Source organism: Dreissena polymorpha, chromosome 1 (genome assembly GCF_020536995.1).
Source record: "Dreissena polymorpha isolate Duluth1 chromosome 1, UMN_Dpol_1.0, whole genome shotgun sequence".
NCBI lineage: Eukaryota > Metazoa > Mollusca > Bivalvia > Myida > Dreissenidae > Dreissena > Dreissena polymorpha.
In genome coordinates, this window is record NC_068355.1 from 106153967 (window position 1) to 106181264 (window position 27298).

The window sequence follows — 27298 nt, forward strand, 5'->3', positions numbered from 1 at the left end:
TTGATCATCTATACATAAAGGTAATGCAACTGTGTGAGGTGTCTTGCACATGGGTTTGATCATCTGTACATAAAGGTAATGCAACTGTGTGAGGTGTCTTGCACATGGGTTTGATCATCTATACATAAAGGTAATGCAACTGTGTGAGGTGTTGATCATCTATACATAAAGGTAATACAACTGTGTGAGGTGTCTTGCACATGGGTATGATCATCTATACATAAAGGTAATGCAACTGTGTGAGGTGTCTTGCACATGGGTTTGATCATCTATACATAAAGGTAATGCAACTGTGTGAGGTGTTTTGCACATGGGTTTGAGCATCTATACATAAAGGTAATGCAACTGTGTGAGGTGTCTTGCACATGGGTTTGATCATCTATACATAAAGGTAATGCAACTGTGTGAGGTGTCTTGCACATGGGTTTGATCATCTATACATAAAGGTAATGCAACTGTGTGAGGTGTCTTGCACATGGGTTTGATCATCTATACATAAAGGTTATGCAAATGTGTGAGGTGTCTTGCACATGGGTTTGATCATCTATACATAAAGGTAATGCAACTGTGTGAGGTGTCTTGCACATGGGTTTGATCATCTTTACATAAAGGTAATGCAACTGTGTGAGGTGTCTTGCACATGGGTCTGATCATCTATACATAAAGGTAATGCACATGGGTTTGATCATCAATACATAAAGGTAATGCAACTGTGTGAGGTGCTTTGCACATGGGTTTGATCATCTATACATAAAGGTAATGCAACTGTGTGAGGTGTCTTGCACATGGGTTTGATCATCTATACATAAAGGTAATGCAACTGTGTGAGGTGTCTTGCACATGGGTTTGATCATCTATACATAAAGGTAATGCAACTGTGTGAGGTGTCTTGCACATGGGTTTGATCATCTATACATAAAGGTAATGCAACTGTGTGAGGTGTCTTGCACATGGGTTTGATCATCAATACATAAAGGTAATGCAACTGTGTGAGGTGTCTTGCACATGGGTTTGATCATCTATACATAAAGGTAATGCAACTGTGTGAGGTGTCTTGCACATGGGTTTGATCATCAATACATAAAGGTAATGCAACTGTGTGAGGTGTCTTGCACATGGGTTTGATCATCTATACATAAAGGTAATGCAACTGTGTGAGGTGTCTTGCACATGGGTTTGATCATCTATACATAAAGGTAATGCAACTATGTGAGGTGTCATGCACATGGGTTTGATCATCTATACATAAAAGTAATGCAACTGTGTGAGGTGTCTTGCACATGGGTTTGATCATCTATACATAAAGGTAATGCAACTGTGAAAGTTTAAGCAAGATAATCAGAACCATTAAAGAGGTCAATCTTTGAGATGTTAGGACAGACACCACGTTGAATGCCTAATGCCTGCAACTCTGTTGGGGCAGAAAAATTAAAGTTCAGAGACTTTATCAGGATAAATTCTTGTTCATCTTTATTCTTGTTAAGCTAAAAAACAAATGACCATATGTATTGCAGACATACATTCAACATAATTTCCCTGTCAACCACAAGCAACATACACATTTCTTTGTTATAGAAATCATGGTCAGTCTTTGAACAAGAGTTGTCAGAAGACAGCGCACTCGACAATTCTAGTGCTTGACAGTATAACGTAAGCCATCATGGGGAAATTGTTCATATTCAATAATTTATTAGACGATCTTTCAAAAATAAAAAAATTGGGGGGGGGGGGTAGGGGGTGAGAGGGGGGGTATAATATGGGGTGTGGTAATTTATTAGATGATGTTTAAAAAAATAATTGGGGCGGGGGGGGTTAGGTGGGGACGTGGGGGTGAGAGAGGGGTATAATGTGGGGTGTGGTAATTTATTAGATGATGTTTTAAAAAAAAATTGGGGGGGGAGGTTGGGGGGGGGGGAAGGGATTAGAAGTAAATTTATGATAATTGTGGAGTACCATATAAACGTGTAAAACATATTCCAGATTCTATAAATTTTTATTAACTCCTTTGAAGAATAACTCTTTAAGTGCTGGAACCGACTTTTGAAGGCCTTTGCAAACAGTTTGGATCCAGATGAGACGCCACAGAATGTGGCGTCTCATCATGCGGATCCAAACTGTTTGCTATTCTTATAGTATTCTTTGAAAAAAAAACGAAGAAAATGCTTATTTTAGAAATTTAGCAAACAACATTTTAGCAGACGACAAATTTCCCAGCATGCAAAGGGACAAGGCATCTAGAGGTCTGTACATCTGTTGAAAGCATCCATAACTTTGCTGTTTATTGATGGATTTTTTTTGGTGTGGCTATATAAGCCAGCTTTTCACCTTACCTGACCTTTGTAAGTGTCCAATAAAATTCAAATAAAATTTCCCACTGCTAGACACAAATGAATACACTTCATTTAGTTTGTTGGCTGCTTATTTACTTCTCAGAAATATATTAAATCCCTTCATTCACATTCTAGCCCAATTAATAAGTACCTTCAGACTAGAACTGAATTTGGATATCTCTGAAGACTGAGAAAACCCAGATGAAAAATACAGTGATTTTACAAGCAAGATACACATTCAAGTTATAAAATTTACATATTAGTACTTGGATCCTTGATTTAAATTATTTAGTTCTATTGTTGTTATACTAGTATTTGAAAGTATAGTGGGTGATAATTTAGTAAATAATATGTCCCAACAATGAAAAGATGCTACTTGTTTCAAAATAAATTGACCAAATATCTAACAGCTACTGATTTTTAAATGTTATGGCAATTTTGTTAGGGTTCCTACTTTAATTAGACTGTTTGTGATACTGATAAGTTGCACCTAAGAACTATCCAACAAATTGTGTGTTACATTATAGATTTAGAGACCAGGTTATTGTGATATTTAGACCCTAAGAAAAGGACACTGGGTTATTGACACATTGTTTGGTTTTGGCCTATGTTAAGTGGGCACAAGGGCTATTAAAATAGACAACCACACCAGACCTGTTTACTTCTACAGATTCTCCGTAGTTACTACAGATTATTTGGCTAAACTATGCACTACAAATTTGTACTGAAAAACTACGGATCCATTGATCAAAATGGTCAAATTTCAGTTTTTAATCGTACTTTCGCTTATTTTCGGTCTTAACGGGTAATTTATCATTCATAATCATTTTGGCGCTTGCGTAGTAAAAAACGTTGAAATTCAAGCCCCCAGGAAACGAGTGCTAATCGAGCTTGTCGAGTTGTCACCGAACTGACTTGCGCATTGGTTCGCAAATTTAGCCGAATATATACGATTTAACGTTGCTATCCAGCATACACATCTCTCTCTCTATTGCGGAGAATACCGACGATAGTGGATGTATCGGGATTGAGCACGCCTGTTTTTACACACGTCCAAGATGGAAGCAAGCAGATGAGAAATTGCGATTAACGGTGAAAATAATAAATACCATTCAATTTAACAACGGATAATATCATATGGTCATTAGGGAATAATGTTATGCGTGTGTCAATTAACGCAACATACTACGTTTGAGATTAAAAAAAACAAAAACACATATTTATCAGAAATCTGCACAGTGAATGTGCGTCACGGAAACGAGTGTTGGAAAATTGGAGTTTAGTCTACTCACAAAGTTAAAGCATTTGTTATAATAAGATGAGTATCGATCGAAAATGGAAAGAGACAAACATGATTTGATTTATATGTTAGTGGATCTGTGTATAATCAGATTCATATGCATATTCTGCTTTATTATGTTTGTTACGCTGTACAGTTTAATGAAATAGTGTCACAGAGTTACAAATATTATTATATTATTATTTGATTTTTGATTGAGTACATTATAAATTCATACAATACAATAGTTACAGTTTCAAAGATATTGAATTGATTTCTGTGAATATGTTTGAATATAATTACTTTGTCTACTGAATTGCAGTAGAAGGTTACTTGGAACCACATGTTTAACTTGATATTGATTACATTGTGTTAGTTACAGTCTTGTGAGTCTTCTCATGTTGAATTCACACTCAAGATGCAGACTGTATGCTGACTGTATGCTTATCAGTTCTAGCTATAAATAATGACTGTGACTAAAGATTCTTAGGCTAGGTGCTAATTAATTACAGGCTTATAGAAGTAAGGAAGTAAGGTACTGTATGTTGGATGAGAGATAGATATGATTGGTCAGTGAGATGTGTGGGTGTGACTTGGCATTAAGGATCTGTAGGATTGATGGATGAATGAGAGATAGGATTGGTCAGTGAGATGTGTGGGTGTAACTTGGTTTTAGGGATGAAAGGGTTTCAAAAGAGTGATAAGTTAGTTTATGAAGGAAGGAAGTGGAGGTCAGTAAGAAAAAGTGAGAAAGTGAGTTACAAGTTAGAGAGAGACAGTTGGAAATAGGAGGATGGAATTTGTTAAATAAGATCTGATAAGAATGTAATAGAGTTAAGAAGGAATGCTTAAGAATGCAATATAGGAAGATGGAATTCGTTGAAAATTATGTGAACTATAAATGAATAAAAGAGTAAACGCAGAAAGCGAGTTATGTTATGCCATTAATAACAAGGGCATAGATTTCCCCCGGTCCGGTTACAATAGCATAGAACTGAGGTTGTCAAGTGCAAGATATTGAAAGGTAAACAAATAAGATATATTATTTTAACTCCATTTAATACATCATTAACACAACAAGAACACTTAAGGATGTTTGTCAATATTTGTTTATGTTTTCCCCTTATTATATTTTATTAAAAAAAATACTGAATTTAATTAATAGCTGCTCTTAAAGAGCTTATGATCAAATGGTGTATTTAAGAATCTATAGATTATTGCAAGTTTAATATGAATGTGGATGGATATTAACTAAATATTGTCTTCATTGTAAGAAGACATTGAAGCAGCACTTTATAATATAAAATGCTGTCAAACATGCACTTAAAAACAGTTTTAATTCTGTTACTTATAATCATATGTATAATGCTTAATGTCTCCAAATTTCATGGTTTATCGCGTTATTTTTTCCAATTTCATGGTTTATCGCGCTAATTTTCCCAATCCAAATGGCACAGGCTGTAACAGATCAAAGCAAAATAATATCACTTAACAGATTTTATTATAAGCAAGTAAATTCATCTAATGCTTTATGTACTGTTAAACTGATATGTGACCCAGTCATGGTGTTTTAATGCTCAAAATGATTGAAAAGTTTAAAACTACTGACAACAGCCCCAAACTACTGAGAGATGCCCTCCATACTACTGAGAAGCAATCGGTAGGGTAAACAGGTCTGCCACACATAGACTATGCATGTTCCAGGTTTTCTGCAAAAATTAGAAATCCACCAATTTAAAAATCCAAAATATTTCAATGTAAACAAATAAATCCAAAATAATCAACCAATTAGCACAAAAAATCAAATGATTGTAGAACCTACACCAAGTTGAAAGTTATAACCACCATAAAAGTAATGTTGAAAATTAATGGACAAACCTTCCTGCATATTGAGGGTAACAAAATAATTAAGCTGTATCTGGGAAGATAGGAAGCACAGGGTCTTCTTCCATTAAAACAACTTGCAAGTTTTTATTCATCTTATTTCATCAGCTTATACACATTTTTCATGCAACAAGTTCATGTTTGCAATATATATTGATTCATTTCTAAATGTAATGCTTATATCACAGGCATTTTACATGTTTTGCCCTTGTGTGCTTATTATATATGGGATACGGTAAACAGCTTCTTTGTTATTTTTATCTGCTCGAAATTTGAAACAGAATTACATTTTATTGAAATCTAAACATAACTAACACAAAACTACCTGTCTTCTAAATTTTATAAAAAGAAAAAAAAATAGTTTGCTTATCAGAACCTCACCGAAAAAAATAGCAATGCCCACATTACTTTATTGTTGTACGCAGAAGTGGGGTGTTAATTTGTATATTTATGCAGGAATATACATGAAACTTCAATAAAATATTACATTTGAAGTGCTACATCATGGAACAATTTAATTATTCTGAACAAGTCTTTTTTTACATACTGTTTTACACAGCTTTTGATCTTTAATGACCTTTATCAACAGCCTAAAATAAAATGTTGGGGAAATATCAGGTTGGTACACCCACCTGAATACATATAATTATTTAATTAGCTGATTTAGAGAAATCCCCTAGAACCTCGGCCAAATCACTGTTTTTGTATACATCACATAGGATGTTACACTGTTTAGTGTTGGAATTCTGGACTACTCTCTGCATGTTTATACAAAACATAGACACACATTTTGGAACAGTTAGAATGATGTGTTAAAATCCATCTCGCCCAATTTCAGGGTCAGTTCTTGGTCAGTAAATTTTTATGAGAAGACAGAATGGACTATCTATAAACTTTGATATCACAGTATTGGTTTCAGGACATAAAATACTACACATTTTACAGACACCATTGAAAGAAAACTTATTGGTAATTGACACTTATTCGAATTGTGATATAAAAAACACTACTGAAATAGTATAGTGTCCTGATAAAGTTTGATTATCTAATCACAAATGTTTGCCCTCAGCAATCAGCCTGTCTGGAAATCATTCCTGAAAGCCTGATTAGGCTAATTAAGTTTGCCAGTTTGCTATAAATAATGATGCTTTAGTTATTGTTTAAATCAAAAACATTTTGGTAAGATTTTTCAAAGTCTGGTCAGGAGATACCTAATGAGACCAGGAAACTTGCATGATTTTAAGGCTGACAGCATAGCTGCTAAAAAGGCTTAACTGGCAAGCTGGCAGAAATGCATAAATGCCATTTTTACATGACGTTGTTCTCAAAGTGTGATTTCTATGTGTTGAAAAAAGTGTCTTATTCAAATATTGACATATCATACATTTTAATGGCGCATAAAGAAATTCGTAATACGCCATTTGAGTGCAGTATCTGGACCGTACTGATTCAGCAAAGCAACCATACACTTAAGTAAACATGCAACCATATGTTTAAGTAAACAATCCCTTGTTGACCAATTGACAACTGTCAATCAAACTAACTAGTCAGCCCATCAGACACTGATTATTTGCCGCCAAATTTGCGTCAAACAGAATGAGCTTTATATTTTTGCTTACTCGGAGAGATGGATTATTTGGGGACTGCTTAACTCATTCACTTTTGATAAATGGTGATAGAAAAGAATAAATGAAGAATATAAAAAGAGGAGTTTGTTCTTTGCTTGACTGCTTTACTGTTTTTACAAGCATTTCAGCAACATCATGGTGGTGCTTCAACCAATGCTTCTCCTGGGATAGCTTTGAACTCCCCTTTACAGTCTTCCTGTACTAACTGCATATACTTCTGACAGTATTGGCAACTGCCCTACTTAAATATGTGGCATGAATAAGAGAACATGTAATTTCATGATTAATCCTTACACACGTTACATGGCCGGGCTGGAGATTCAAACTCAAATGTACCGCAGATCAACAGTCCTTCAACCTACAAACTAAGCTATCCAAGCCAAGAAGAATTTATCCATCTATGGCATACCTGAAGAGGTCTAGAGAGAAATCATGACAAGAAACAATGAATTACTCATGAACAAACCTTTTCTAGGAACCATCTAGGACCAAAGCCGGAGTTGTCGTGACCAATACGAATTCTGTCCAAGCGCCCAAGACATAGGGACTTCACCACAAAAGTGTCCGTCCTATGGGGTAAAGTAACATACATGTTTTGGAAGGTCTTGAAATGTGCTTTGTATCTTTGCATATTACTTATTTTGGTATAACATTATGAAACATATAAATAAATTATGTTCATCTGTTATGTATCAATGTCACTGACATTTCCTACGCAATCTTACTTTTTTCAATAAAAACATAAAAATTGACTATTTACCAAACTATCCTAGAAATGTGCTAAAGATAACAAAAAATAGACACTGTATTTTTATTGCAGAAATAAATCCAAAAGTTTCTAAATAATCTAAGAAATTTTAAGAAAGAGCATAAAAAATATATTTTAACATATACAATCCACATACTTATTTCTTTCAAAGTTGTTCTTTTTGTTGTCCAGATATTTTTCCCACGAGTCCCCATTTTCACCGAACAAGATGATATAAACATTGGAGTCTGTTCCTGCACCTGCTTTGTCACCCGTGAAGACGCTGATCTTGTACTTTGTGTCTGAAATAACACAGAGACAGTATGCTTTATGTTTAAAGCGGAAGTTTTTGCTTGGGAGATTAGAATCAACACATATTGCATGTTTAGTCTAAAATTACACAACTTAGAAAGGTTAAATGGGAAAAGCCTATTTTGATTCAAAGATTGGAACACACTAAACTTGTATCTTGTTTGTAAAAAAAAGCAGGGATTGTAAAAAATGCTTATGGGGAAAAGCTGCAGACTTAGATTCAAGATACTTTAGAGTCTGATATCCTTATCAACAGATAAAAGACACAGGCTAAAATTCACAAAACTTTAGAATCTGATATCCTAATCAACAGATAAAAGACACAGGCTAAAATTCACGATACTTTAGAGTCTGATATCCTAATCCACAGATAAAAGCCCCAGGCTAGGATTCACAATACTTTAGAGTCTGATATACTAACCAACAGATAAAAGCCTCAGGCTAAGATTCACAATACTTTAGACTCTGACATCCTAATCCACAGATAAAAAACCCAGGCTAAGATTCACAATACTTTAGAGTCTGATAAACTAACCAACAGATAAAAGCCCCAGGCTAGGATTCACAATACTTTAGAGTCTGATATACTAACCAACAGATAAAAGCCTCAGGCTTAGATTCACAATACTTTAGACTCTGACATCCTAATCCACAGATAAAAAACCCAGACTAAGATTCACAATACTTTAGAGTCTGATATCCTAACCAACAGATAAAAGCCCCAGGCTAGGATTCACAATACTTACGAGTCTGAAATCCTAATCAACAGATAAAAGCTGCAGGCTAAGATTCACAATACTTAAGAGTCTGATATCCTAACCAACAGATAAAAGCCCCAGGCTAGGATTCAAGATACTTTAGAGTCTGATATCCTAATCAACAGATAAAAGCTGCAGGCTAAGATTCACAATACTTTAGAGTCTGATATCCTAATCCACAGATAAAAGCCGCAGGCTAAGATTCACAATACTTAAGAGTCTCATATCCTAACCAACAGATAAAAGCCCCAGGCTAGGATTCACAATACTTAAGAGTCTCATATCCTAACCAACAGATAAAAGCTGCAAACTAGGATTCACAATACTTAAGAGTCTCATATCCTAACCAACAGATAAAAGCTGCAAACTAGGATTCACAATACTTAAGAGTCTCATATCCTAACCAACAGATAAAAGCCCCAGGCTAAGATTCACAATACTTTAGAGTTTCATATACTAACCAACAGATAAAAGGGGCAGACTAAGATTCACAATACTTAAGAGTCTCATATCCTAACCAACCGATGAAAGCCGCAGGCTAAGATTCACAATACTTTAGAGTCTGATATTCTTTTCAACAGATGAAAGCCGCAGGCTAAGATTCACAATACTTTAGAGTGTGATATTCTTTTCAACAGATGAAAGGGGCAGGCTTAGATTCACAATACTTTAGAGTCTGATATTCTTTTCAACAGATGAAAGGGACGGACTAAGATTCACAATACTTTAGAGTGTGATATACTTAACAACAGATAAAAGCCCCAGGCTAGGATTCAGAATACTTATAAGTCTTATATCCTTACCAACAGATGAAAGCCGCAGGCTAAGATTCATGATACTTTAGACACTGATATTCTTTTCAACAGATAAAAGCTGCAGGCTAAGATTAGCAATGGATTTGAGTCTGAAATCCTAATCCACAGATAAAAGCCGCACTCTTAGATTCACTATTTCTAAGAGTCTGATGTCCTTCTCAACATAAAACAGCAGCAGGCTAAGATTCACAATACTTTAGAGTCTGATATCCTAATCAACAGATAAAAGCTGCAGGATTAGATTCAAGATACTTTAGAGTCTGATATCCTTATTAACATATAAGACGCAGGCTAAGATTCACAATACTTTAGAGTCTGATATCCTTATTAACATATAAGAGGCAGGCTAAGATTCACAATACTTTAGAGTCTGATATCCTTATCAACAGATTCCTATTGCAATAACATCTGTGGAACGTCTGACACATATGGTGTGTGTTTTTTTACGTTGGGTGCCAATGTTACCCAGCCAGAAAAATTCCCCCACTACAATTGAATTGGGGATTGAACCTGGGACCTCCCAGTTCCAAATCAGATGGACGCTTTACCGCGTTGCTATAAAAGTTAGCTCATATAGCAAGGCAGTATAAGTTCTCCTTATACCAGAACAGAAGAGAACAGAAAGTTTGTTCATATAACTTGAACAAGTCTAGTTCATCATTATAAATACAAAACTTATACCAAACTCTGCTACATATGTATAACAGGGGCTGTTTGTAAAACATGCATGCCCCCCATATGGGCTGTCAGTTGTAGTGAATACGTTTTTTGTCACTGTGACCTTGACCTTTGACCTAGTGACCTGAAAATCAATAGGGGTCATCTGCCAGTCATGATCAATGAACCTATAAAGTTTCATGATCCTGGGCGTAAGCATTCTTGAGTTATCATTCGGAAACCATTTTACTCTTTCAAGTCACTGTGATCTTGACCTTTGACCTAGTGACCTGATAATCAATAGGGGTCATCTGCCAGTTGTTATCAATGTACCTATGAAGTTTCATGAACCTAGGCATAAGCATTCTTGAGTTGTCATCCTGAAACCATTTTACTGTTTAGAGTCACTGTGACCTTGACCTTTGACCTAGTAACCTGAAAATCAATAGGGGTCATCTGCCAGTCATGATCAATGTACCTATGAAGTTCATGATCCTAGGCGTAAGCGTTCATGAGTTATCATCCGGAAACCATTTTACTGGTTCGAGTCACCGTGACCTTGACCTTTGACCTTGTGACCTGAAAATCAATAGGGGTCATCTGCGAGTCATGATCAATGGACCTATGAAGTTTCATGCTCCTAGGCTAAAGCGTTCTTGAGTTATCATCAGGAAACCATTTTACTGTGTCGAGTCACCGTGACCGTGACCTTTGACCTAGTGACCAGAAAATAAATAGAGGTCATCTGCGAGTCATGGTCAATGTCCTATTTAGTATCATGATCCTAGGCGTAAGCGTTCTTGAGTTATCATCCGGAAACCATTTTACTGGTTCGAGTCACCGTAACCTTGACCTTTGACCTAGTGACCTGAAAATCAATAGGGGTCATCTGCTAGTCATGATCAATGTACCTATGAAGTTTCATGATCCTAGGCGTAAGCGATCTTGAGTTATCTTCCGGAAACCATTTGCAGGACGGACCGACTGACGGACCGACCGACATGTGCAAAACACTATACCGCCTCTCTTCAAACGGGGCATAAATAATGCATTTCCAGTGTGAAACAGAATGCAGGGAATTTATAAGACCACGAAAATTAAAACAGCAACTTTTAAACTACATAAACAAGCAAGGATAGGCAATTCTTACAAGTATTACAACAATATAATTAATAACAAGGGCTGTTTGTAAAACATGCATGCCCCCCATATGGGCTGTCCGCTGTAGTGGCAGCCATTGTGTGAATACGTTTTTTGTCACTGTGACCTTGACCTTTGACCTAGTGACTTCAAAATCAATAGGGGTCATCTGCGAGTCATGATCAATGTACCTATGAAGTGTCATGATCCTAGGCAAAAGCGTTCTTGAGTTATCATCTGGATTTTTTTTTACTGTTTCGGGTCACCGTGACCTTGACCTTTGACCTAGTGACCTGAAAATCAATATGGGTCATCTGCGAGTCATGATCAATGTACCTATGAAGTTTCATGATCCTAGGCGTAAGCGTTCTTGTGTTATCATCCGGAAACCATTTAACTATTTCGGGTCACCTTGACCTTGACCTTTGACCTAGTGACCTCAAAATCTATAGGGGTCATCTGCGAGTCATGATCAACTTACCCATGAAGTTTCATGATCCTAGGCATATGTGTTCTTGAGTTATCATCCGGAAACCCTTTTACTATTTCGGGTCACTGTGACCTTGACCTTTGACATACTGACCTCAAAATCAATAGGGGTCATCTGTGAGTCATGATCTATCTACCTTTGAAGTTTTATGATCCTAGGCGTACGAGTTCTTGAGTTATCATCCGGAAACTATTTTACTATTTCGGGTCACCATGACCTTGACCTTTGACCTAGTGACCTCAAAATCTATAGCGGTCATCTGCAAGTCATGATAAATCTACCTATTAAGTTTCATGATCCTAGGCATATGATTTCTTGAGTTATCATCCGGAAACCATTTTACTATTTCGGGTCACCATGACCTTGACCTTTGACCTAGTGACCTCAAAATCAATAGGGGTAATCTGTGAGTCATGATCTATCTACCTATGAAGTTTCATGATCCTAGGCCTAAGCGTTCTTGAGTTATCATCCGGAAACCACCTGGTAGACGGACTGACAGACCGACAGACCGACCGACCGACCGACCGACATGTGCAAAGCAATATACCCCCTCTTCTTCGAAGGGGGGCATAAAACCATAAAAGTTCAATATTGTTAAAAAAACTCAGAATAAACTGTATCTAATTTTCAGTCTTAATGCATTAGCGATCTGATATATAAATTATTCAAAGCTGAGTGGTTTAAATAGAAACATCAACTTAAAAGTACGATATTGCTTGACCTAAATTTGTTTAACTGCAACAGTCTCATCAAAACCAAGTTAATGTGACACAAATGTATGAAAATGTACAAATGTTTGCCTACAGGCAGCTAGTAAATGGATGAACATTACATTATAATGAAATAATGCATAATGAGCAACATTTTATTAATAGCAAACCGGAATAATTAAGCCCTAAACGCAGATGGTATGTTAAAATGTAGGTCTACAGGTTAGTCTGAAGTTGATCCCTGATGCATTAATAATATAAGGCCATGCTGGGCCTTAAATCTTGTAAACAGCATTATTTGGAAACTTTGTTCCTAATATACAACATTGTTTTCTTTGCATTTTTATGTACAATAATGTTAATTAGAGTTCAAATGACACAGAAAATCTTAATGGTTAAACATGTTATAAATACAAAAAGGGTGATAAATTATACATTTTATGGATATTCCAAACTGACATTGACACCAAATTAAAAAATAAACAAGGGCTTTTTGTAAAACATGCATGCCCCCCATATGGGCTGTCAGTTGTAGTGGCAGCTATTGTGTGAATACTTTTTTTTGCACTGTGACCTTGACCTTTGACCTAGTGACATGAAAATAAATAGGGGTCATCTGCGAGTCATGATAAATGTACCTATGAAGTTTCATGATCCTAGGCATAAGCTTTCTTGAGTAATCATCCAGAAACCATTTTACTGTTTCAAGTCACCATGACCTTGACCTTTGACCTAGTGACCTGAAAGTCAATAGGGGTCATCTGCGAGTCATGATCAATGTACCTATAAAGTTTCATGATCCTAGGCGAAAGCGTTCCTGAGTTATCATCCGGAAACCATTTTTCTAAGTTGAGTCACCGTGACCTTGACCTTTGACCTAGTGACCTGAAAATCAATAGGGGTCATCTGCGAGTCATGATCAATGTACCTATGAAGTTTCATGATCCTAGGCATGTTATCATCTGGAAACCATTTTACTATTTTGGGTCACCATGACCTTGACCTTTGACCTAGTGACTTGAAAATCAATAGGGGTCATATGCGTGTCATGATCAATGTACCTATGAAGTTTCATGATCCTAGGCATAAGCGTTCTTGAGTTATCATCTGGAAACCATTTTACTATTTCGGGTCACTGTGACCTTGACCTTTGATCTAGTGACCTGAAAATCAATAGGGGTCATCTGCGAGTGATCAATATACCTATGACATTTCATTATCCTAGGCTTAAGCGTTCTTGAGTTATCATCCGGAAACCATTTTACTATTTTGGGTCACCGTGACCTTGACCTTTGACCTTGTGACCTGAAAATCAATAGGGGTCATCTGCGAGTCATGATCAATGTTACTATGAAGTTTCATGATCCTAGGCCTAAGGGTTCTTGAGTTATCATCCTGAAACCATCTGGTGGACGGATGGATGTACAGACATGTGCAAAACAATATACTCCCTCTTCTTCGAAGGGGGCATAAAAATATCATCATAACATTCCTGGTTTCATGTTATTTATGCCGGAGACATTTAAAAGAATATACACTAGCCGTTCATTACATAATTATTAAACACCTCATCACAAACAAGGGCAATACGGTGTCCAGCTTAAGGGCAGCAGTTCAAAAAGCCCAAGAGTTCAAAACCCAACTGGCCACATAATTGTTTCTTTAAATTAAGCATAAACTGAAATCTATGACATAATTTTCAAGCAAATAGGAACAAAATGGCAGAATTGAAATCTGTTTCCATAATCTCATGGAAACTCCTACATATACTTTAATACCCAAGTTATTAATAAATAATTCCCATATTATGTAACGGTACAACCCATTTCTGCACTGCAGGTGTTGCTTGTAGCATGTGATCACCTATATCTGGGTGAAGTAATCAGCTGACATCATACTTGGAGTGATTCATCAGCAAAATAGTCTGCCAGCTATGTGTGTGTTCCCACATTTATATTTGAGCTTTGCTAAAATATATGCAAGTGCACAACCTGTTGTCCCAAATTAGCCTGTGTGGTCTGCACAGACTGATCAGAGAAGACACTTTTAGCCTATACTGGATTTTTGCTAAATAAGAGACATCTTATTAACAAAAAATACCATAAAAGCAGAAAATGTCTTCCCTGATTAGCCTGTGCATACTGCAGAGGCTAGTCTGGGAGGGAACTTTATGCACATTAAACCCTGTTTCCATTTATACATGCACAAAATATCAGCCTATCTATTGAAACTAACTGTCGGACAGACCTTCCAGTCCTCTTGATCAGCTGTGCAATTGATAAATACCTGATATAAAAGATTTGCACTGTTTACTCATAGATAAGTGCTTTTTAAGTGATATGCAACACTGTTTCAACATAGTAGAACAACAGTGGGGGAAACCATTTAGCAACACTTTTTCAACATAGTAGAACAACAATGGGGGAAACCATTTAGCAACACTGTTTCAACATAGTAGAACAACAATGGGGGAAACCATTTATTTTACAAAGCTGTATTGAAAAAGTTAAATATAACACTATTACTGCAACGCATGACTTTCACAATCATATATAAATGTTGTTTCTTTTTACATTAGTCATAAATCAAAATTTACATGCAAAATATGCATCCTTGAGGCAAAAATACATAGTAGAGAATACATTATAAATGAGAAAAACAAGTTTATTAGATTTATAACCTTGGTAAACATGATTAAATATTTGCCTTAAGAAATTCACCAGTCCTCATCATAAATACGTAATTATCTATAAACAATAGATGTGTTTGTCAGAAACACAATGCCCCCTACTGCGCCACTTTGATACATGTTTTTTTACCTTTGTCCTTGAAGGATGACTTTGACCTTTCACCACTCAAAATGTGCAGCTCCATGAGATACACATGCATGCCAAATATCAAGTTGCTATGTTAAGGGACACAGAAGTTATGAGCATTTACGAAACCTAAATGCGAAAACTAAATGCAGTGTGACGGAAGGAAAGACAGACGGATGGTCTGATCACTTTATGCCCTCCTTCGGGGGCATAAAAATGGCATATGAAAATTATATGAGCTGCATAGAAAAAAATTATGAGCCGCAAGGAAAAACCTTTGCTTTATGAATGTATGTAAATTTTGTCCAAAATTAGCCTGTGCAATAAGAAAGCAATAAGTGACCGCACTTAAAGCACACCCATACACACAATTTTTTGTTTAATGTTTTAGTCTCTTCTTAACGAAAATCCAGTAGAGGGGATTATGAGTTGTCCCAGATTGGCCTGGGATAAAAATTGTTTGCAATAATTTAATAGCAAATTGACTGCTTAACCACTAACCTACGTGTTAATACATAAGTTGGCAGAGGAAAACACTAAACTCAAGTGTCAACAAAATAACTAAAGTTGGCATATGATGGTTTAAACCCCAATTGTCAAAATCAAGACTTTAGTTGGCATTGAAACCAATAACCCTTAACTCTTACTTACACAGGAAAGGGGGTTTTCAGCACTGTCTGCACCTCCGGAAAACGTAGGCATTCCCAAAGCAAACGGACCTGATCCCAAACCAAAATTATAAAAAAATCCCAATTAAATTTTTTTTTTTTGTTTTTTTTTTTGTTTTTAGAAAGAAGTTTCTTATAACCTGTGTGACTTACCAGTGTTTGTTTTGGTCAACAATTTTTGCTTTAAGATATTGACTTATTGACTGTACAGTTCTTATCTCAGAGTGTAACTGTAACTGAAAAACAAAACTGCAGGACTTGAATAAACGTTGAACATGCCCAATATTGCATGTGTCTATATGAAGAAGACAAAATAACAAATAACAAGACATGTGTTTGTCAGAAACACAATGTCCCCTATTGCGCCGCTTTGAAGCCATATATTTGACCTTTGATCTTGAAGGATGACCTTGACCTTTCACAACTCAAAATGTGCAGCTCCATGAAAAGTAAGTTAGAGATTGTATGGAGAAATGAATTTATTTTTTTTATTTTTTTTTACATTGAAGGATAACCTTGACCTTTCACCACTCAAAATGTTCAGCTCCAGGACATACACATGCATGCCAAATATCAAGTTGCTATCTTCAATATTTAAAAAGTTATGACCAATGTTAAAGTTTTTGGACGGAATATTTGACCTTGAAGGATGACCTTCACCTTCACCTTTCACCACTCAAACTGTTCAGCTCCAGGAGATACACATGCATGCCAAATATCAAGTTGCTATCTACAATAGTGAAAAAGTTATGGCCAATGTTAAAGGTTTCGGACGGAATATTTGACATTTGACCTTGGACGACCTTGACCTACACCTTTCACCACTCAAAATGTTCAGCTCCAGGAGATACACTTGCATGCCAAATATCAAGTTGCTATCTTCAATAGTGAAAAAGTTATGACCAATGTTAAAGTTTTCGAACGGACAGACAGACGCCATATATAAGACATTTGACCTTGAAGGATGACCTTGACCTTCACCTTTAACCACTCAAAATGTGCAGCTACATGAGATGCACACATGCATGCCAAATATCAAGTTGCTATGTTAAATATTGAAAAAGTTGCCATTAAAGTTTTTGGACGGACGGACAGACGGACATACTGACTGACGAACAGTTCAACTGCTATGTATGCCACCCTACCAGGGTCATAAAAACACATTTATGTGTTAGACCACTGAATAATTAAAGGATGATAAATTCACAATGTTTTCCCAAAATAAGCTGTTTCATCAAAGCAAAAATTCCCAAAATGGACAATTGTGACGATAAAAAATTCCCAATTTGGTTAGACTCCTTTTCCCAAAATAGGCAGAAAAACCCCTGCAGGAAATACTTGGCTAATACCTACACAAATTATGGTATTCCACCATCAAAATGTTGAGTAAATACTTGTTGACATTTGTTTCAAGACCATTTTAAAAACACTCATTATAAAATCAAGTCTTAGCTTTAACCCATTTATGCCTAGCATCTAGAAAAAAGGCATTGGCAAACAGCAAAGACCCATATGAGACGCCGCATGATGCAGTGTCTCATTAGGGTCAGCGCTGTTTGCCAACTTTGATTAAAGGAATTTCTGTAAGAAATATTTTAAATATAGAAATAACAAGGGCTGTTTGTAAAACATGCATGCCCCCCATATGGGCTGTCAGTTGTAGTGGCAGCCATTGTGTGAATACATTTTTTGTCACTGTGACCTTGACCTTTGACCTAATGTAAGATATCATCCGGAAACCATTGTACTCTTTCGAGTCACTGTGACCTTGACCTTTGACCTAGTGCCCTGAAAATCAATAGGGGTCATGATCAATGTACCTATGAAGTTTCATGATCCTAGGCGTAAGCATTCTTTAGTTATCATCCGGAAACCATTTTAATATTTCGAGTCACTGTGACCTTGACCTTTGACCTTGTGACCTAACAAGAGCTGTCAGAGGACAGCGCGCTCGACTATTCGAGTGCTTGACAGTATAACGTAAGCCATCATGGGGATATTGTTCATATTCAATACCGTAATTACTCTATGTTTTCGGACACTTAAAAACAATAATTTTTTTTCGTGTCCGAAAACTTAGATACGAAAAATATTCACAAAATACAGGTGTCGAAAATTGAAGTGTCCGAAATAGAGTCAATTGTATCAACGACTACGGGTAATAGCACGCGCTTGTAAAATGCCATATAGTATAAATTACAGTTATATGTGTTTGCACTGCATTTTAAATAATTTTAAATGCTTAATTTATTTGACATATTGTTACTACAAGGTTGTACTTTGACCAACGAGTTCAAAGATGAGCATGTGATGTACCGATACTCGCTATTATGAACCTGTTATTAACGCAAAGAAAGCAAACAATGAATTCTTTGTTTGTTCATTTCCGATAGTTGTTGTCTTACACCTTCCATTGTTCGTAAAACTTGCAATAGAGAGCATCACACTTTGAAGCGCTTAGTATTTGTCAGTTATTTTACTGAGAAGGGGAAGTACATGTACCACTGTGGTAGATAATAGTACAGTTCTGCTGTGACGTCACTAATTGCTTAGCTGACCGATACATAGGTCACGTGGTTTAACCACAGACAAAGGATTCACTCATGTTAATTTGCACTACCCCTGGTAATTGTCATAACGCTTATGCTATCGGGCGAAACCATTGATTCATACCGGTTTACAAGGTTACACATGTATTTGACCTATAACGCAAATGTAATGGTCTGTTGCCCTCAGGCATGCACCTGTCATGTTTTATGATGTTAATCTGGTTGTAAAACCCCATGATCGAAGTGTCATTAGATATCGAAAACAGGACAGAAATTTGGTAAAATAGCGCTGTAAAATATACTGTCCGAAAACTTAGAGACATTTATTATGGACGAAAACTCGTGTGTCCGAAAATTAAGAGTCACGAAAAATAATTATTTTTGCTAAACAATTGTGTCCGAAAACTTAGAGTGTCCGAAAACATAGAGTAATTAAGGTCATTTATTAGACGATCTTTCGAAAATAAAAAAAGGAAAAAAAAATGGGGTGGGGGGGGAGTGAGAGAGGGGTATAATTTGGGGTGTGGTAATTTATTAGATGTTTAAAAAAAATAAATCTTTTTGGCGGGTGGGGGTAGGGCGGGTGAGAGGGGGGTATAATGTGGGGTGTGGTAATTTCTTAGATGTTTGAAAAAAAAAAAAAAAAAATTGGGGGGGGGGGAGGGTGGGGAGGGGGGGTAGGGGGTTGGGGGGTGAGAGGGGGGTATAATGTGGTGTGTGGTAATTTATTAGATGTTAACAAAAAAATTGGGGGGGGGGTGGGGGGATAGGGGGGGGTGGGGTAGGGGGTGGGTGAGAGAGAGTATAATGTGGGTGTGATAATTTATAATGTTAAAAAAAAAATGGGGGGGAGTGGGGGGGTGGGGGGTGGGGGTGAGAGGAGGGGTAAAATGTGAGGTGTGGTAATTTTATTAGATGTTAAAAAAAAATTGGGGGTGGGGGGGTAGGAGGGGGGTGGGGGGTGGTACTGGGGCGTGGTTGGAGAGGGGGGGGGTATAATGTAGGGGTGTGGTAATTAATTAGATGTTTTAAAAAAAAATATTTGTTTGGGGGGTGGGGGGGTAGGGGGGGGTAGGGGGAGTGAGAGGGGGTAAAATGTGGGGGGTGGAAATTAATTAGATGTTTAAAAAAAAAATCGGGGGGGTGGGGTAGGGGAAAGTGAGAGGGGGGTATAATGTGGGGTGTGGTAATTTATTAGATGTTTAAAAAAGAAAAATGGGAGGGGGGGTGGAGGGGGGTAGGCGGGAGTGAGAGGGAGGTATAATGTGGGGTGTGGTAATTTATTAGATGTTTAAAAGAAAAAAAGAACAAATATCCTCTATTTATTAAACATGAAATTTAAACTTATTGCATTTGTTTCCCCTGTATATAAGAAAGATATAATAGTGTATTACCTCCCCTGTCCTGCTTATATTTATATTAATCAAGAAAATTAAACATTAACACAATATTTAATATACAAAATGTACAAAAACATCTCATATTCTGATAATATTTTTACTGATCCACTTTATTTTACTCAAATGATGATGTTCATTGGACTGATAATTATACATTTAGGATAACAGACCAGTTGCTTCAGTTATATTGTTCAGAGTTCGCCCTGTTGGCCGCGTATGCGTTCCTAAGTTATCTTCCAAAAACCATTTTACTATTTCGGGTCACCGTGACCTTGACCTTTGACCTAGTGACCTAAAAATCAATAGGGGTCATCTGCGAGTCATGATCATGTACCTATGAAGTTTCATGATTTTAGGCCCAAGCTTTCTTGAGTTATCATCCGGAAACCACCTGATGGACGGACCGACCGACCGACCGACATGAGCAAAGCAATATACCCCTTCTTTGAAGGGGGGCATAAAAAGTGCAACCAACCAAAAATCACTCTCTATATAGCATAGACACATTAAAAACTATTGCCTGCAGGCATTTCACATATTTTATGCAGTAAAAAAAAGGTTTAAGCCATGCTGATGACATGCTAAATTAACTAACTACATAACTTATTCACAAAAACAAACATAACAATATGTTCATGTGTAAAAATCTTATACTAGACTCACTCCCATCGGGTACCCTCATCCATCCTTGACCCACTCTAATAATCCTGGCCCCACTCTTATCCTAAACCCACTCCCTTCCTAAACCCACTCTTATCCTAATCCCTTCCTTAACCCACTCCTATCCTAGAACCACTCTTATCATGGACCCACTAACATCCTGGACCCAGTAACCTGCTAGACATTCCCCAATTTTAGAAATAAAAGAGGTCTTTGTAAATTGAAGCAAGATTAAACTAAACTGAACCAACCCCACAGTTCTTTCCTCGAAGAAATGGAAAAAATATCCCTACCCTTCCAACCAACCCATTTTCATCTTCATAGAAGAGTTACAACTCTATGAAACCAAATTTAAAACAAAATGCGTCATTTCAATTCAAAATTTTAGCCAAATTATCCATACCAACCCCAATTAGACTCCCACCAAAAACCCTTTTGCAGACTCCAACAAAAAATCTTTCACCTCTCTCAACTAAAGATCACTCCTATTTATGAGAGCAGAAGCATTGTACTTATAGATATATAAGGAAAGAATGCCGGACAAAACCCCTCTCGGATAAAAACCTTCCCGTCAGTTTTATAGGGGCCGGACAAAAACCCTCCCATGAAAGAACAGGGCCGGACGAAAACCCTCCCATGAAAAAACGGGGCCGGACGAAAACCCTCCCATGAAAAAACAGGGGCGGACAAAAACCATCCCTTGCAATCTGAGCCACGAATTCAAGTACCAACAATTAAGTACACATTTTAAATCCGAAATCGATCATTTCCGAATTTCATTTTCGACATTGTCTTTTGCTGTCAGTTATCCGAGATATTTATTTTTTGTAATAGTTACTTAACTTCAGTAGGTCATATTACACTATATCTAGACTAATTTAAATATTTCCGAATTGAAAATGTTGTTGTTATTTTCGACCCATTTGACGTCAATTATATATGTTTGAACTAAGATTTTTATGATTACTTAGTATGATAAGAACTATGATGTTCATGATTACTAAGTATGAATAACAAGTAGCATGTTTATATAAAATATCAATTTGTGCGCCATCCATTGTGAGCGTGTCTTTTCTTTCCACCTGAAGTTGTGATAATTTCCATTTTGAAAGTGTGACTTTACAAACACAAATTGCTTTTAATATGTTGCAGATTCACAGTATGATATTTATGTTGTAAGCATTGAGTGAATTTTTGGGATTAATAAATGCAACATTGTGTGAAGCAAATACATTTGTCTGTGTTTAATTGCTTTTAATTGATTCTGTGATTAAACTAATTAAAAAATAAAAGTAGTTGCAGATTCACAGTTTGCTATTTTTAGAAAAAACGTCAGATTAATGAATGCAACACTGTGTGAAGCAATTACATTTGTCGGTGTTTAATTGCTTTCACAGGAGGGTTTTTGATATATTGATAAATATTATTGTGTGCCATTAACTAGTTCATTGTTATGATTAGCTGATTAAGTGGGCCTGAATTACCATTAGCGACTATCGGTAATGCTGTATGTGCTATCGATCTTTTGAATCATTGACAGATTTGCCAACATGCATTTAAATATTGTCTGCAAAAATGCAATTGAAAACGTTACAGTCAAAGATAAATTAAATAAGTAATTCAGACAAATTAGTTAAATGAAAAAGCATTATTAGTTGTTAACAGAATTTAACTTTCATTTTCGCAAGGTTTTCAGAAAGTTTCCGGAAAGCAATGTATGACGCGATTAAACGTTGCTCTGTATCGTATTGCATTCGATCTAAATTTAAATTCACTTGTCTATAAATTACCTCATTTTATGTTTTAATTGATGTTGTTATGATATGGATTATCGGATATATATGCACATTAAAAATGCGGTATGTATACAGTTAATCAATACACAATTTCTTCTTTCAATTTCACACCCCTAAAAACACAATACACACATGGGTATTTTCTTCTGATTAATGAATGCAACACTATTTGAAACAATTACATTTGTCGGTGATAATTCCTTTCACGGAAGGGTTTTTGTCCGCACCCGTTTTTTCATGGTATGAAGAGATAAGCAAATGAAAAAAAACGTGACAATACCCCTAAATAAATATTTCTAAGCTGACCACTTTTTATCTTTCTAACAAAGATTTACTGATCGGAATTAAAGAGTGATGTTTAAATAATTAGTTATATGGCGATAATAATACACCTTTCTGCCGATTGCCGAATTAAATTGAAAGGTGATCATTAATAAATTTGTTTTTTTACACCCAAACTATCCTTAACAACAGCAGCTTATTTTAATTCAAGAGATACGAAAAAACACGACGTTGTGACCGGCCGCTATTTTGTAGGCAGACGGCGAATTTAACTGTGTATTCTGAGTATGCAGAGTCTGTGCATGAATTAATGACCCAATATTATCTGATAGCTCCACCTGTTCTCACGTTTCATTCGACAACATCATGTCATGTGCAAGCGAGCTCAATGTTGATTGGCCAGCTACCATGTGCACTTCAATAACAATGAGGTCAAGCGATGTCTAATCAGGTACAGACTGGGTTTCGTTTACTGTTCGAATTGCGAACACTTTCATTGAAACAAAGAGACCAATATATAGAAAACCAGTCCAGATAAAAATGGTGGATGTTTTCAACGAAATTTTACTAGATTTTCGCATTTTCGCAAATAATATTTTTCTTTAGCCAAATTCTCAATATTTACCCAAATGGCTCAAATGGCAAACGACAGACGAGTCCTAGTGCCCCACTTTGAAGTAATGGTGTAATTCGAAATGGCTTCCAAGCAGCGAATAACAATGATTAAGTTGAAAATTTTCACAGGAAAAATTTTGTTCTGCTCTAAAATTGTATATAATAAGCACACCATACTTAGAGAAAAATTTGGCAGGTAAAAAAGTGCTTATTATATTCACGGATTTACGGTAACAAAAAAATATCTACAGCAATTCAAAATTTATTGATCACACATAGCTATACAATACTGATTTTAAGAAAGCTTTACAAGTGATTGTGTATGGGACTTATTGAGAAATTCAACAAATAATAACAAACAAGAAACCGTCGGAGACAGGTGATGCTCCCCAAAGGTTTTTTTTTGTCACAATATTGCACTATATATTCAGATAAAAGGAAACGTCATGAGGGCATAGTAGTTGGGGGGACAATAATTTTTTTATAGAAAATTTTAAAGGGCCATAACTCTGTGAAAAATCATCCGACCAGAACCCGCTGATAATATGCACATCTCCTCTTGGTAGTGAAGCTTCCCATAAAGTTTCATTGAATTCCGGTCATTAGTTGCTGAGAAACAGCCCGGACAAGAATTGCACTATATGTACAGCTAATGGAAAATTTCAAAGGGCCATAACTCTGTGAAAAATCATCTGACCAGAACCTGCTGATAATATGCACATCTCTTCATCGTAGTGAAGCTTCCCATAAAGTTTCATTGAATTCTGGTCATTAGTTGCTGAGAAATAGCCCGGACAAGAATTGTGCACAGACGGACAGACAGACAGACAGACAGATGCACACACGGACAGATGAAGCGGGGACTATATGCTCCCACCAAAATAAATTTTGGGGGAGCATAAAAATTCTTTTCTAATACCTAAAACAAAAACTTGTGAAAGGGGTACAACTCAGAAAAATATCCTGAAGACATATTGAAGTGGTTGTGACCCATTGTCAGAAATGGTTAATTTATATCTGAACCATGCTGTTTAACAAACATACAAAGCAATCTTTAATACCAAATAAAAATAAAAATGACAAAACAAAACAACTTTAATGCACAAAGAAATCCTTTTAATTGATTGACTGATTGATTATATTCAATGTCACTTTCAAGGGGTTGAAAGTATTGGACACAACAGAAACGTGAAAAGGATGAAACAAAGAAATAAAAAGAGTAACATGAATAACAAGATGTGTTTGTGAAACACAATGTCCCCCTATATGATGTTTGACATTGTAGGATGACCTTGACCTTGTGAAGGATGACCTTGACCTTGACCTTTCACCACTCAAAATGTGCAGCTCCATGAGATACACACACATGCCAAATATCAAGTTGCTATCTTCAATATTGCAAAAGTATTAATAAAATAAGCGATTTGGGCCACATATATTTGACCTCTGACCTTGAAGGATGACCTTGACATTGACCTTTCACCACTCAAAATGAGCAGCTCCATGAGATGCACATGCATGCCAAATATCAAGTTGCTATCTTCAATATTGCAAAAGTATTCATAAAATGAGCGATTTTGGCCACATATAATTGACCTCTGACCTTGAAGGATGACCTTGACCTTCCACCACTCAAAATGTGCAGCTCCATGAGATACATATGCATGCCAAATATCAAGTTGCTATCTTCAATATTGCAAAAGTATTCATAAAATGAGCGATTTTGGCCACATATATTTGACCTCTGACCTTGAAGGATGACCTTGACCTTTCACCACTCAAAATGTGCAGCTTCATGAGATACACATGCATGCCAAATATGAAGTTGCTATCTTCAATATAGCAAAAGTTATTGCAAAATGTTAAAGTTGGCACAAACAGACAGACCAACAGACCAACAGACAGACCAACAGACCAACAGACAGACCAACAGACAGGGCAAAAACAATATGTCCCCCACTACTATAGTGGGGGACATAAAAAGCAACATCAAACAACAATGACAAAAGCAAGCTGACAACAACACCATGTGAGATGGTTTAAAAGAAACAAACATGGGTATGACGTCAATTCTGAAGAATCTTTATAAATTCCCCCACACCCAACCTCAGGGCAATTTCTATATAAAAATTGAATTAACTGGAGGAATTCAAGTAACAATAACCGTAGACCCTCAGAACTCGTTCCTTTAAGTGTTTCTTTCATTCATAACATTGTTTACTCAGCGTACAACATGTATGAAAGTCGACTCTTAAAATTTCAATGTTGAGTAATGTATAATTATATACTATTTTAATTAAAGTAAAAAAAGTCCAATGTTCAGTAATGGTGTTGTTACAAATACTTGCTAGGTATTATCACATCTAGTAATACTTTTCTTATGTGAAGTTGGTATAAGACATGAAAGTAGACTGAAATTTGTGTAATGATTGCTAATTAAAAAACAGTAATGTCATGAAATAATGTTTTTTTAATATTCATATTATATTCAAATATACCATAAATACTCAGTCATAATTTGAAAAGTTTCTTTTAAAAATCACTAAGAATTATAGTCTTGATTAAAGGAGCCTTTTCACAGATTTTGGCATGTTTTGAAGTTTGTCATTAAATGCTTTATATTGATAAATGCAAACGTTGCATCTTAAAAGGTCCAGTAAAAAATCAAGAATATATTTTTAAAAAGAAAAAAAGTAACCCTCAACAGGGCGCTAACCACTGATCCCTGGAGTCCTTGAGTAAAAGTCTACCACTTAGACCACTCGGCCATTTGTGCTCATATAATGAAGGATGTATTTTAAACTTTATATAAGCAATCCTCGTATTTTCACAAAATATAACGACAACAACAGAACTCTCCAAATTATTAAATCGTTTCCCGTTGCAACGCTGTATAATTTTCAGGTTTTTAAATCGTCAAAAGATGTACATAAAGGATATCTTAGAGCATGGTAAATAATCAGTATTACTGTTTCCCCACAAATATCACAACTAAAACGAAAATTTGCGAATCTGCATGAAACAACTTTTTTAATTTTGACAATTTATCAAAAGGTGACAATTTTAAGGCCCCGATTAATGAGGCAGTTCAATTCATGCTTGTCTTAAATAAAATGTCAAAATCTGGACATGAAACTTTCATCAAACATTCCGACAATATTGATGATAAATGTGCATTAGGTCATATAATTCACTATAGGGTATGCCTCTATTTGATGTCCAATCAAGACAGGCATACTCCCAATTGACACGCGCTAATCATGTAACATGATGTGAGTTGTGCACATTGGTCACTATACTTATTCAATCATAACAACAAATTACAAGTACATTTTAAATTTAAGATTGCATGCAAAATGTACACATTATTTTCTGAAAATCAGGCAAGAACAAAAGTAAATTTATGGATTTGTCTGCATTTAAATGACTTTTTTGTTTACTGACATACAGTCCAACCCCTACTTCCGGTCACCCCTCATCGCCGGTCGCCCCGTGTAGGCGGCCGGTGTGTGGCCCGATTGTCGATAAACACTATATAATGCACCCCTCTTAAGCGGTAACCCCGTTTCTCCGGCCAGCGGCCAGCTATTTTGCATCCCAAATGTTAAATTTCCCCCATATGAGTGGTCTCGCGCGAGTAAGTCAGTCATGTACATTGGCAAAATTACACCGACGCAACGGCGATAAAATCGATACTTACTTCCAGTCTGCGGTTTAGGCTCTGTAGTACTGAAGCGTGTTGTGTGATAAACATTTTG

At 36.3% G+C, this 27298-nt stretch overlaps 1 protein-coding gene across 5 annotated transcripts in view; it reads right to left on the minus strand.

Moving 5' to 3' along the window:
* LOC127865249 (lipoxygenase homology domain-containing protein 1-like) overlaps nt 1–21652 on the minus strand; it is a 50247-nt gene extending 28595 nt beyond the window's left edge. For 4 of the 5 annotated variants that reach the window (XR_008042526.1, XR_008042527.1, XR_008042529.1 and 1 more), the window contains exons 1-3: nt 20851–21652; nt 8027–8171; nt 7588–7690 (exon numbers count right to left, since the gene is read on the minus strand). Coding sequence is in view for 1 of the 5 variants with exons in the window: in XM_052405289.1 (XP_052261249.1) it covers nt 7588–7690; nt 8027–8171; nt 20851–20869 (267 nt within the window). In the remaining 4 variants the exon portion in view is untranslated. Of the gene's footprint in view, nt 1–7587; nt 7691–8026; nt 8172–16221; nt 19067–20850 lie in introns of those variants that run through there. The other variant, XR_008042528.1, reaches the window with a different exon arrangement.
* Nucleotides 21653–27298: the final 5646 nt, after the last annotated feature.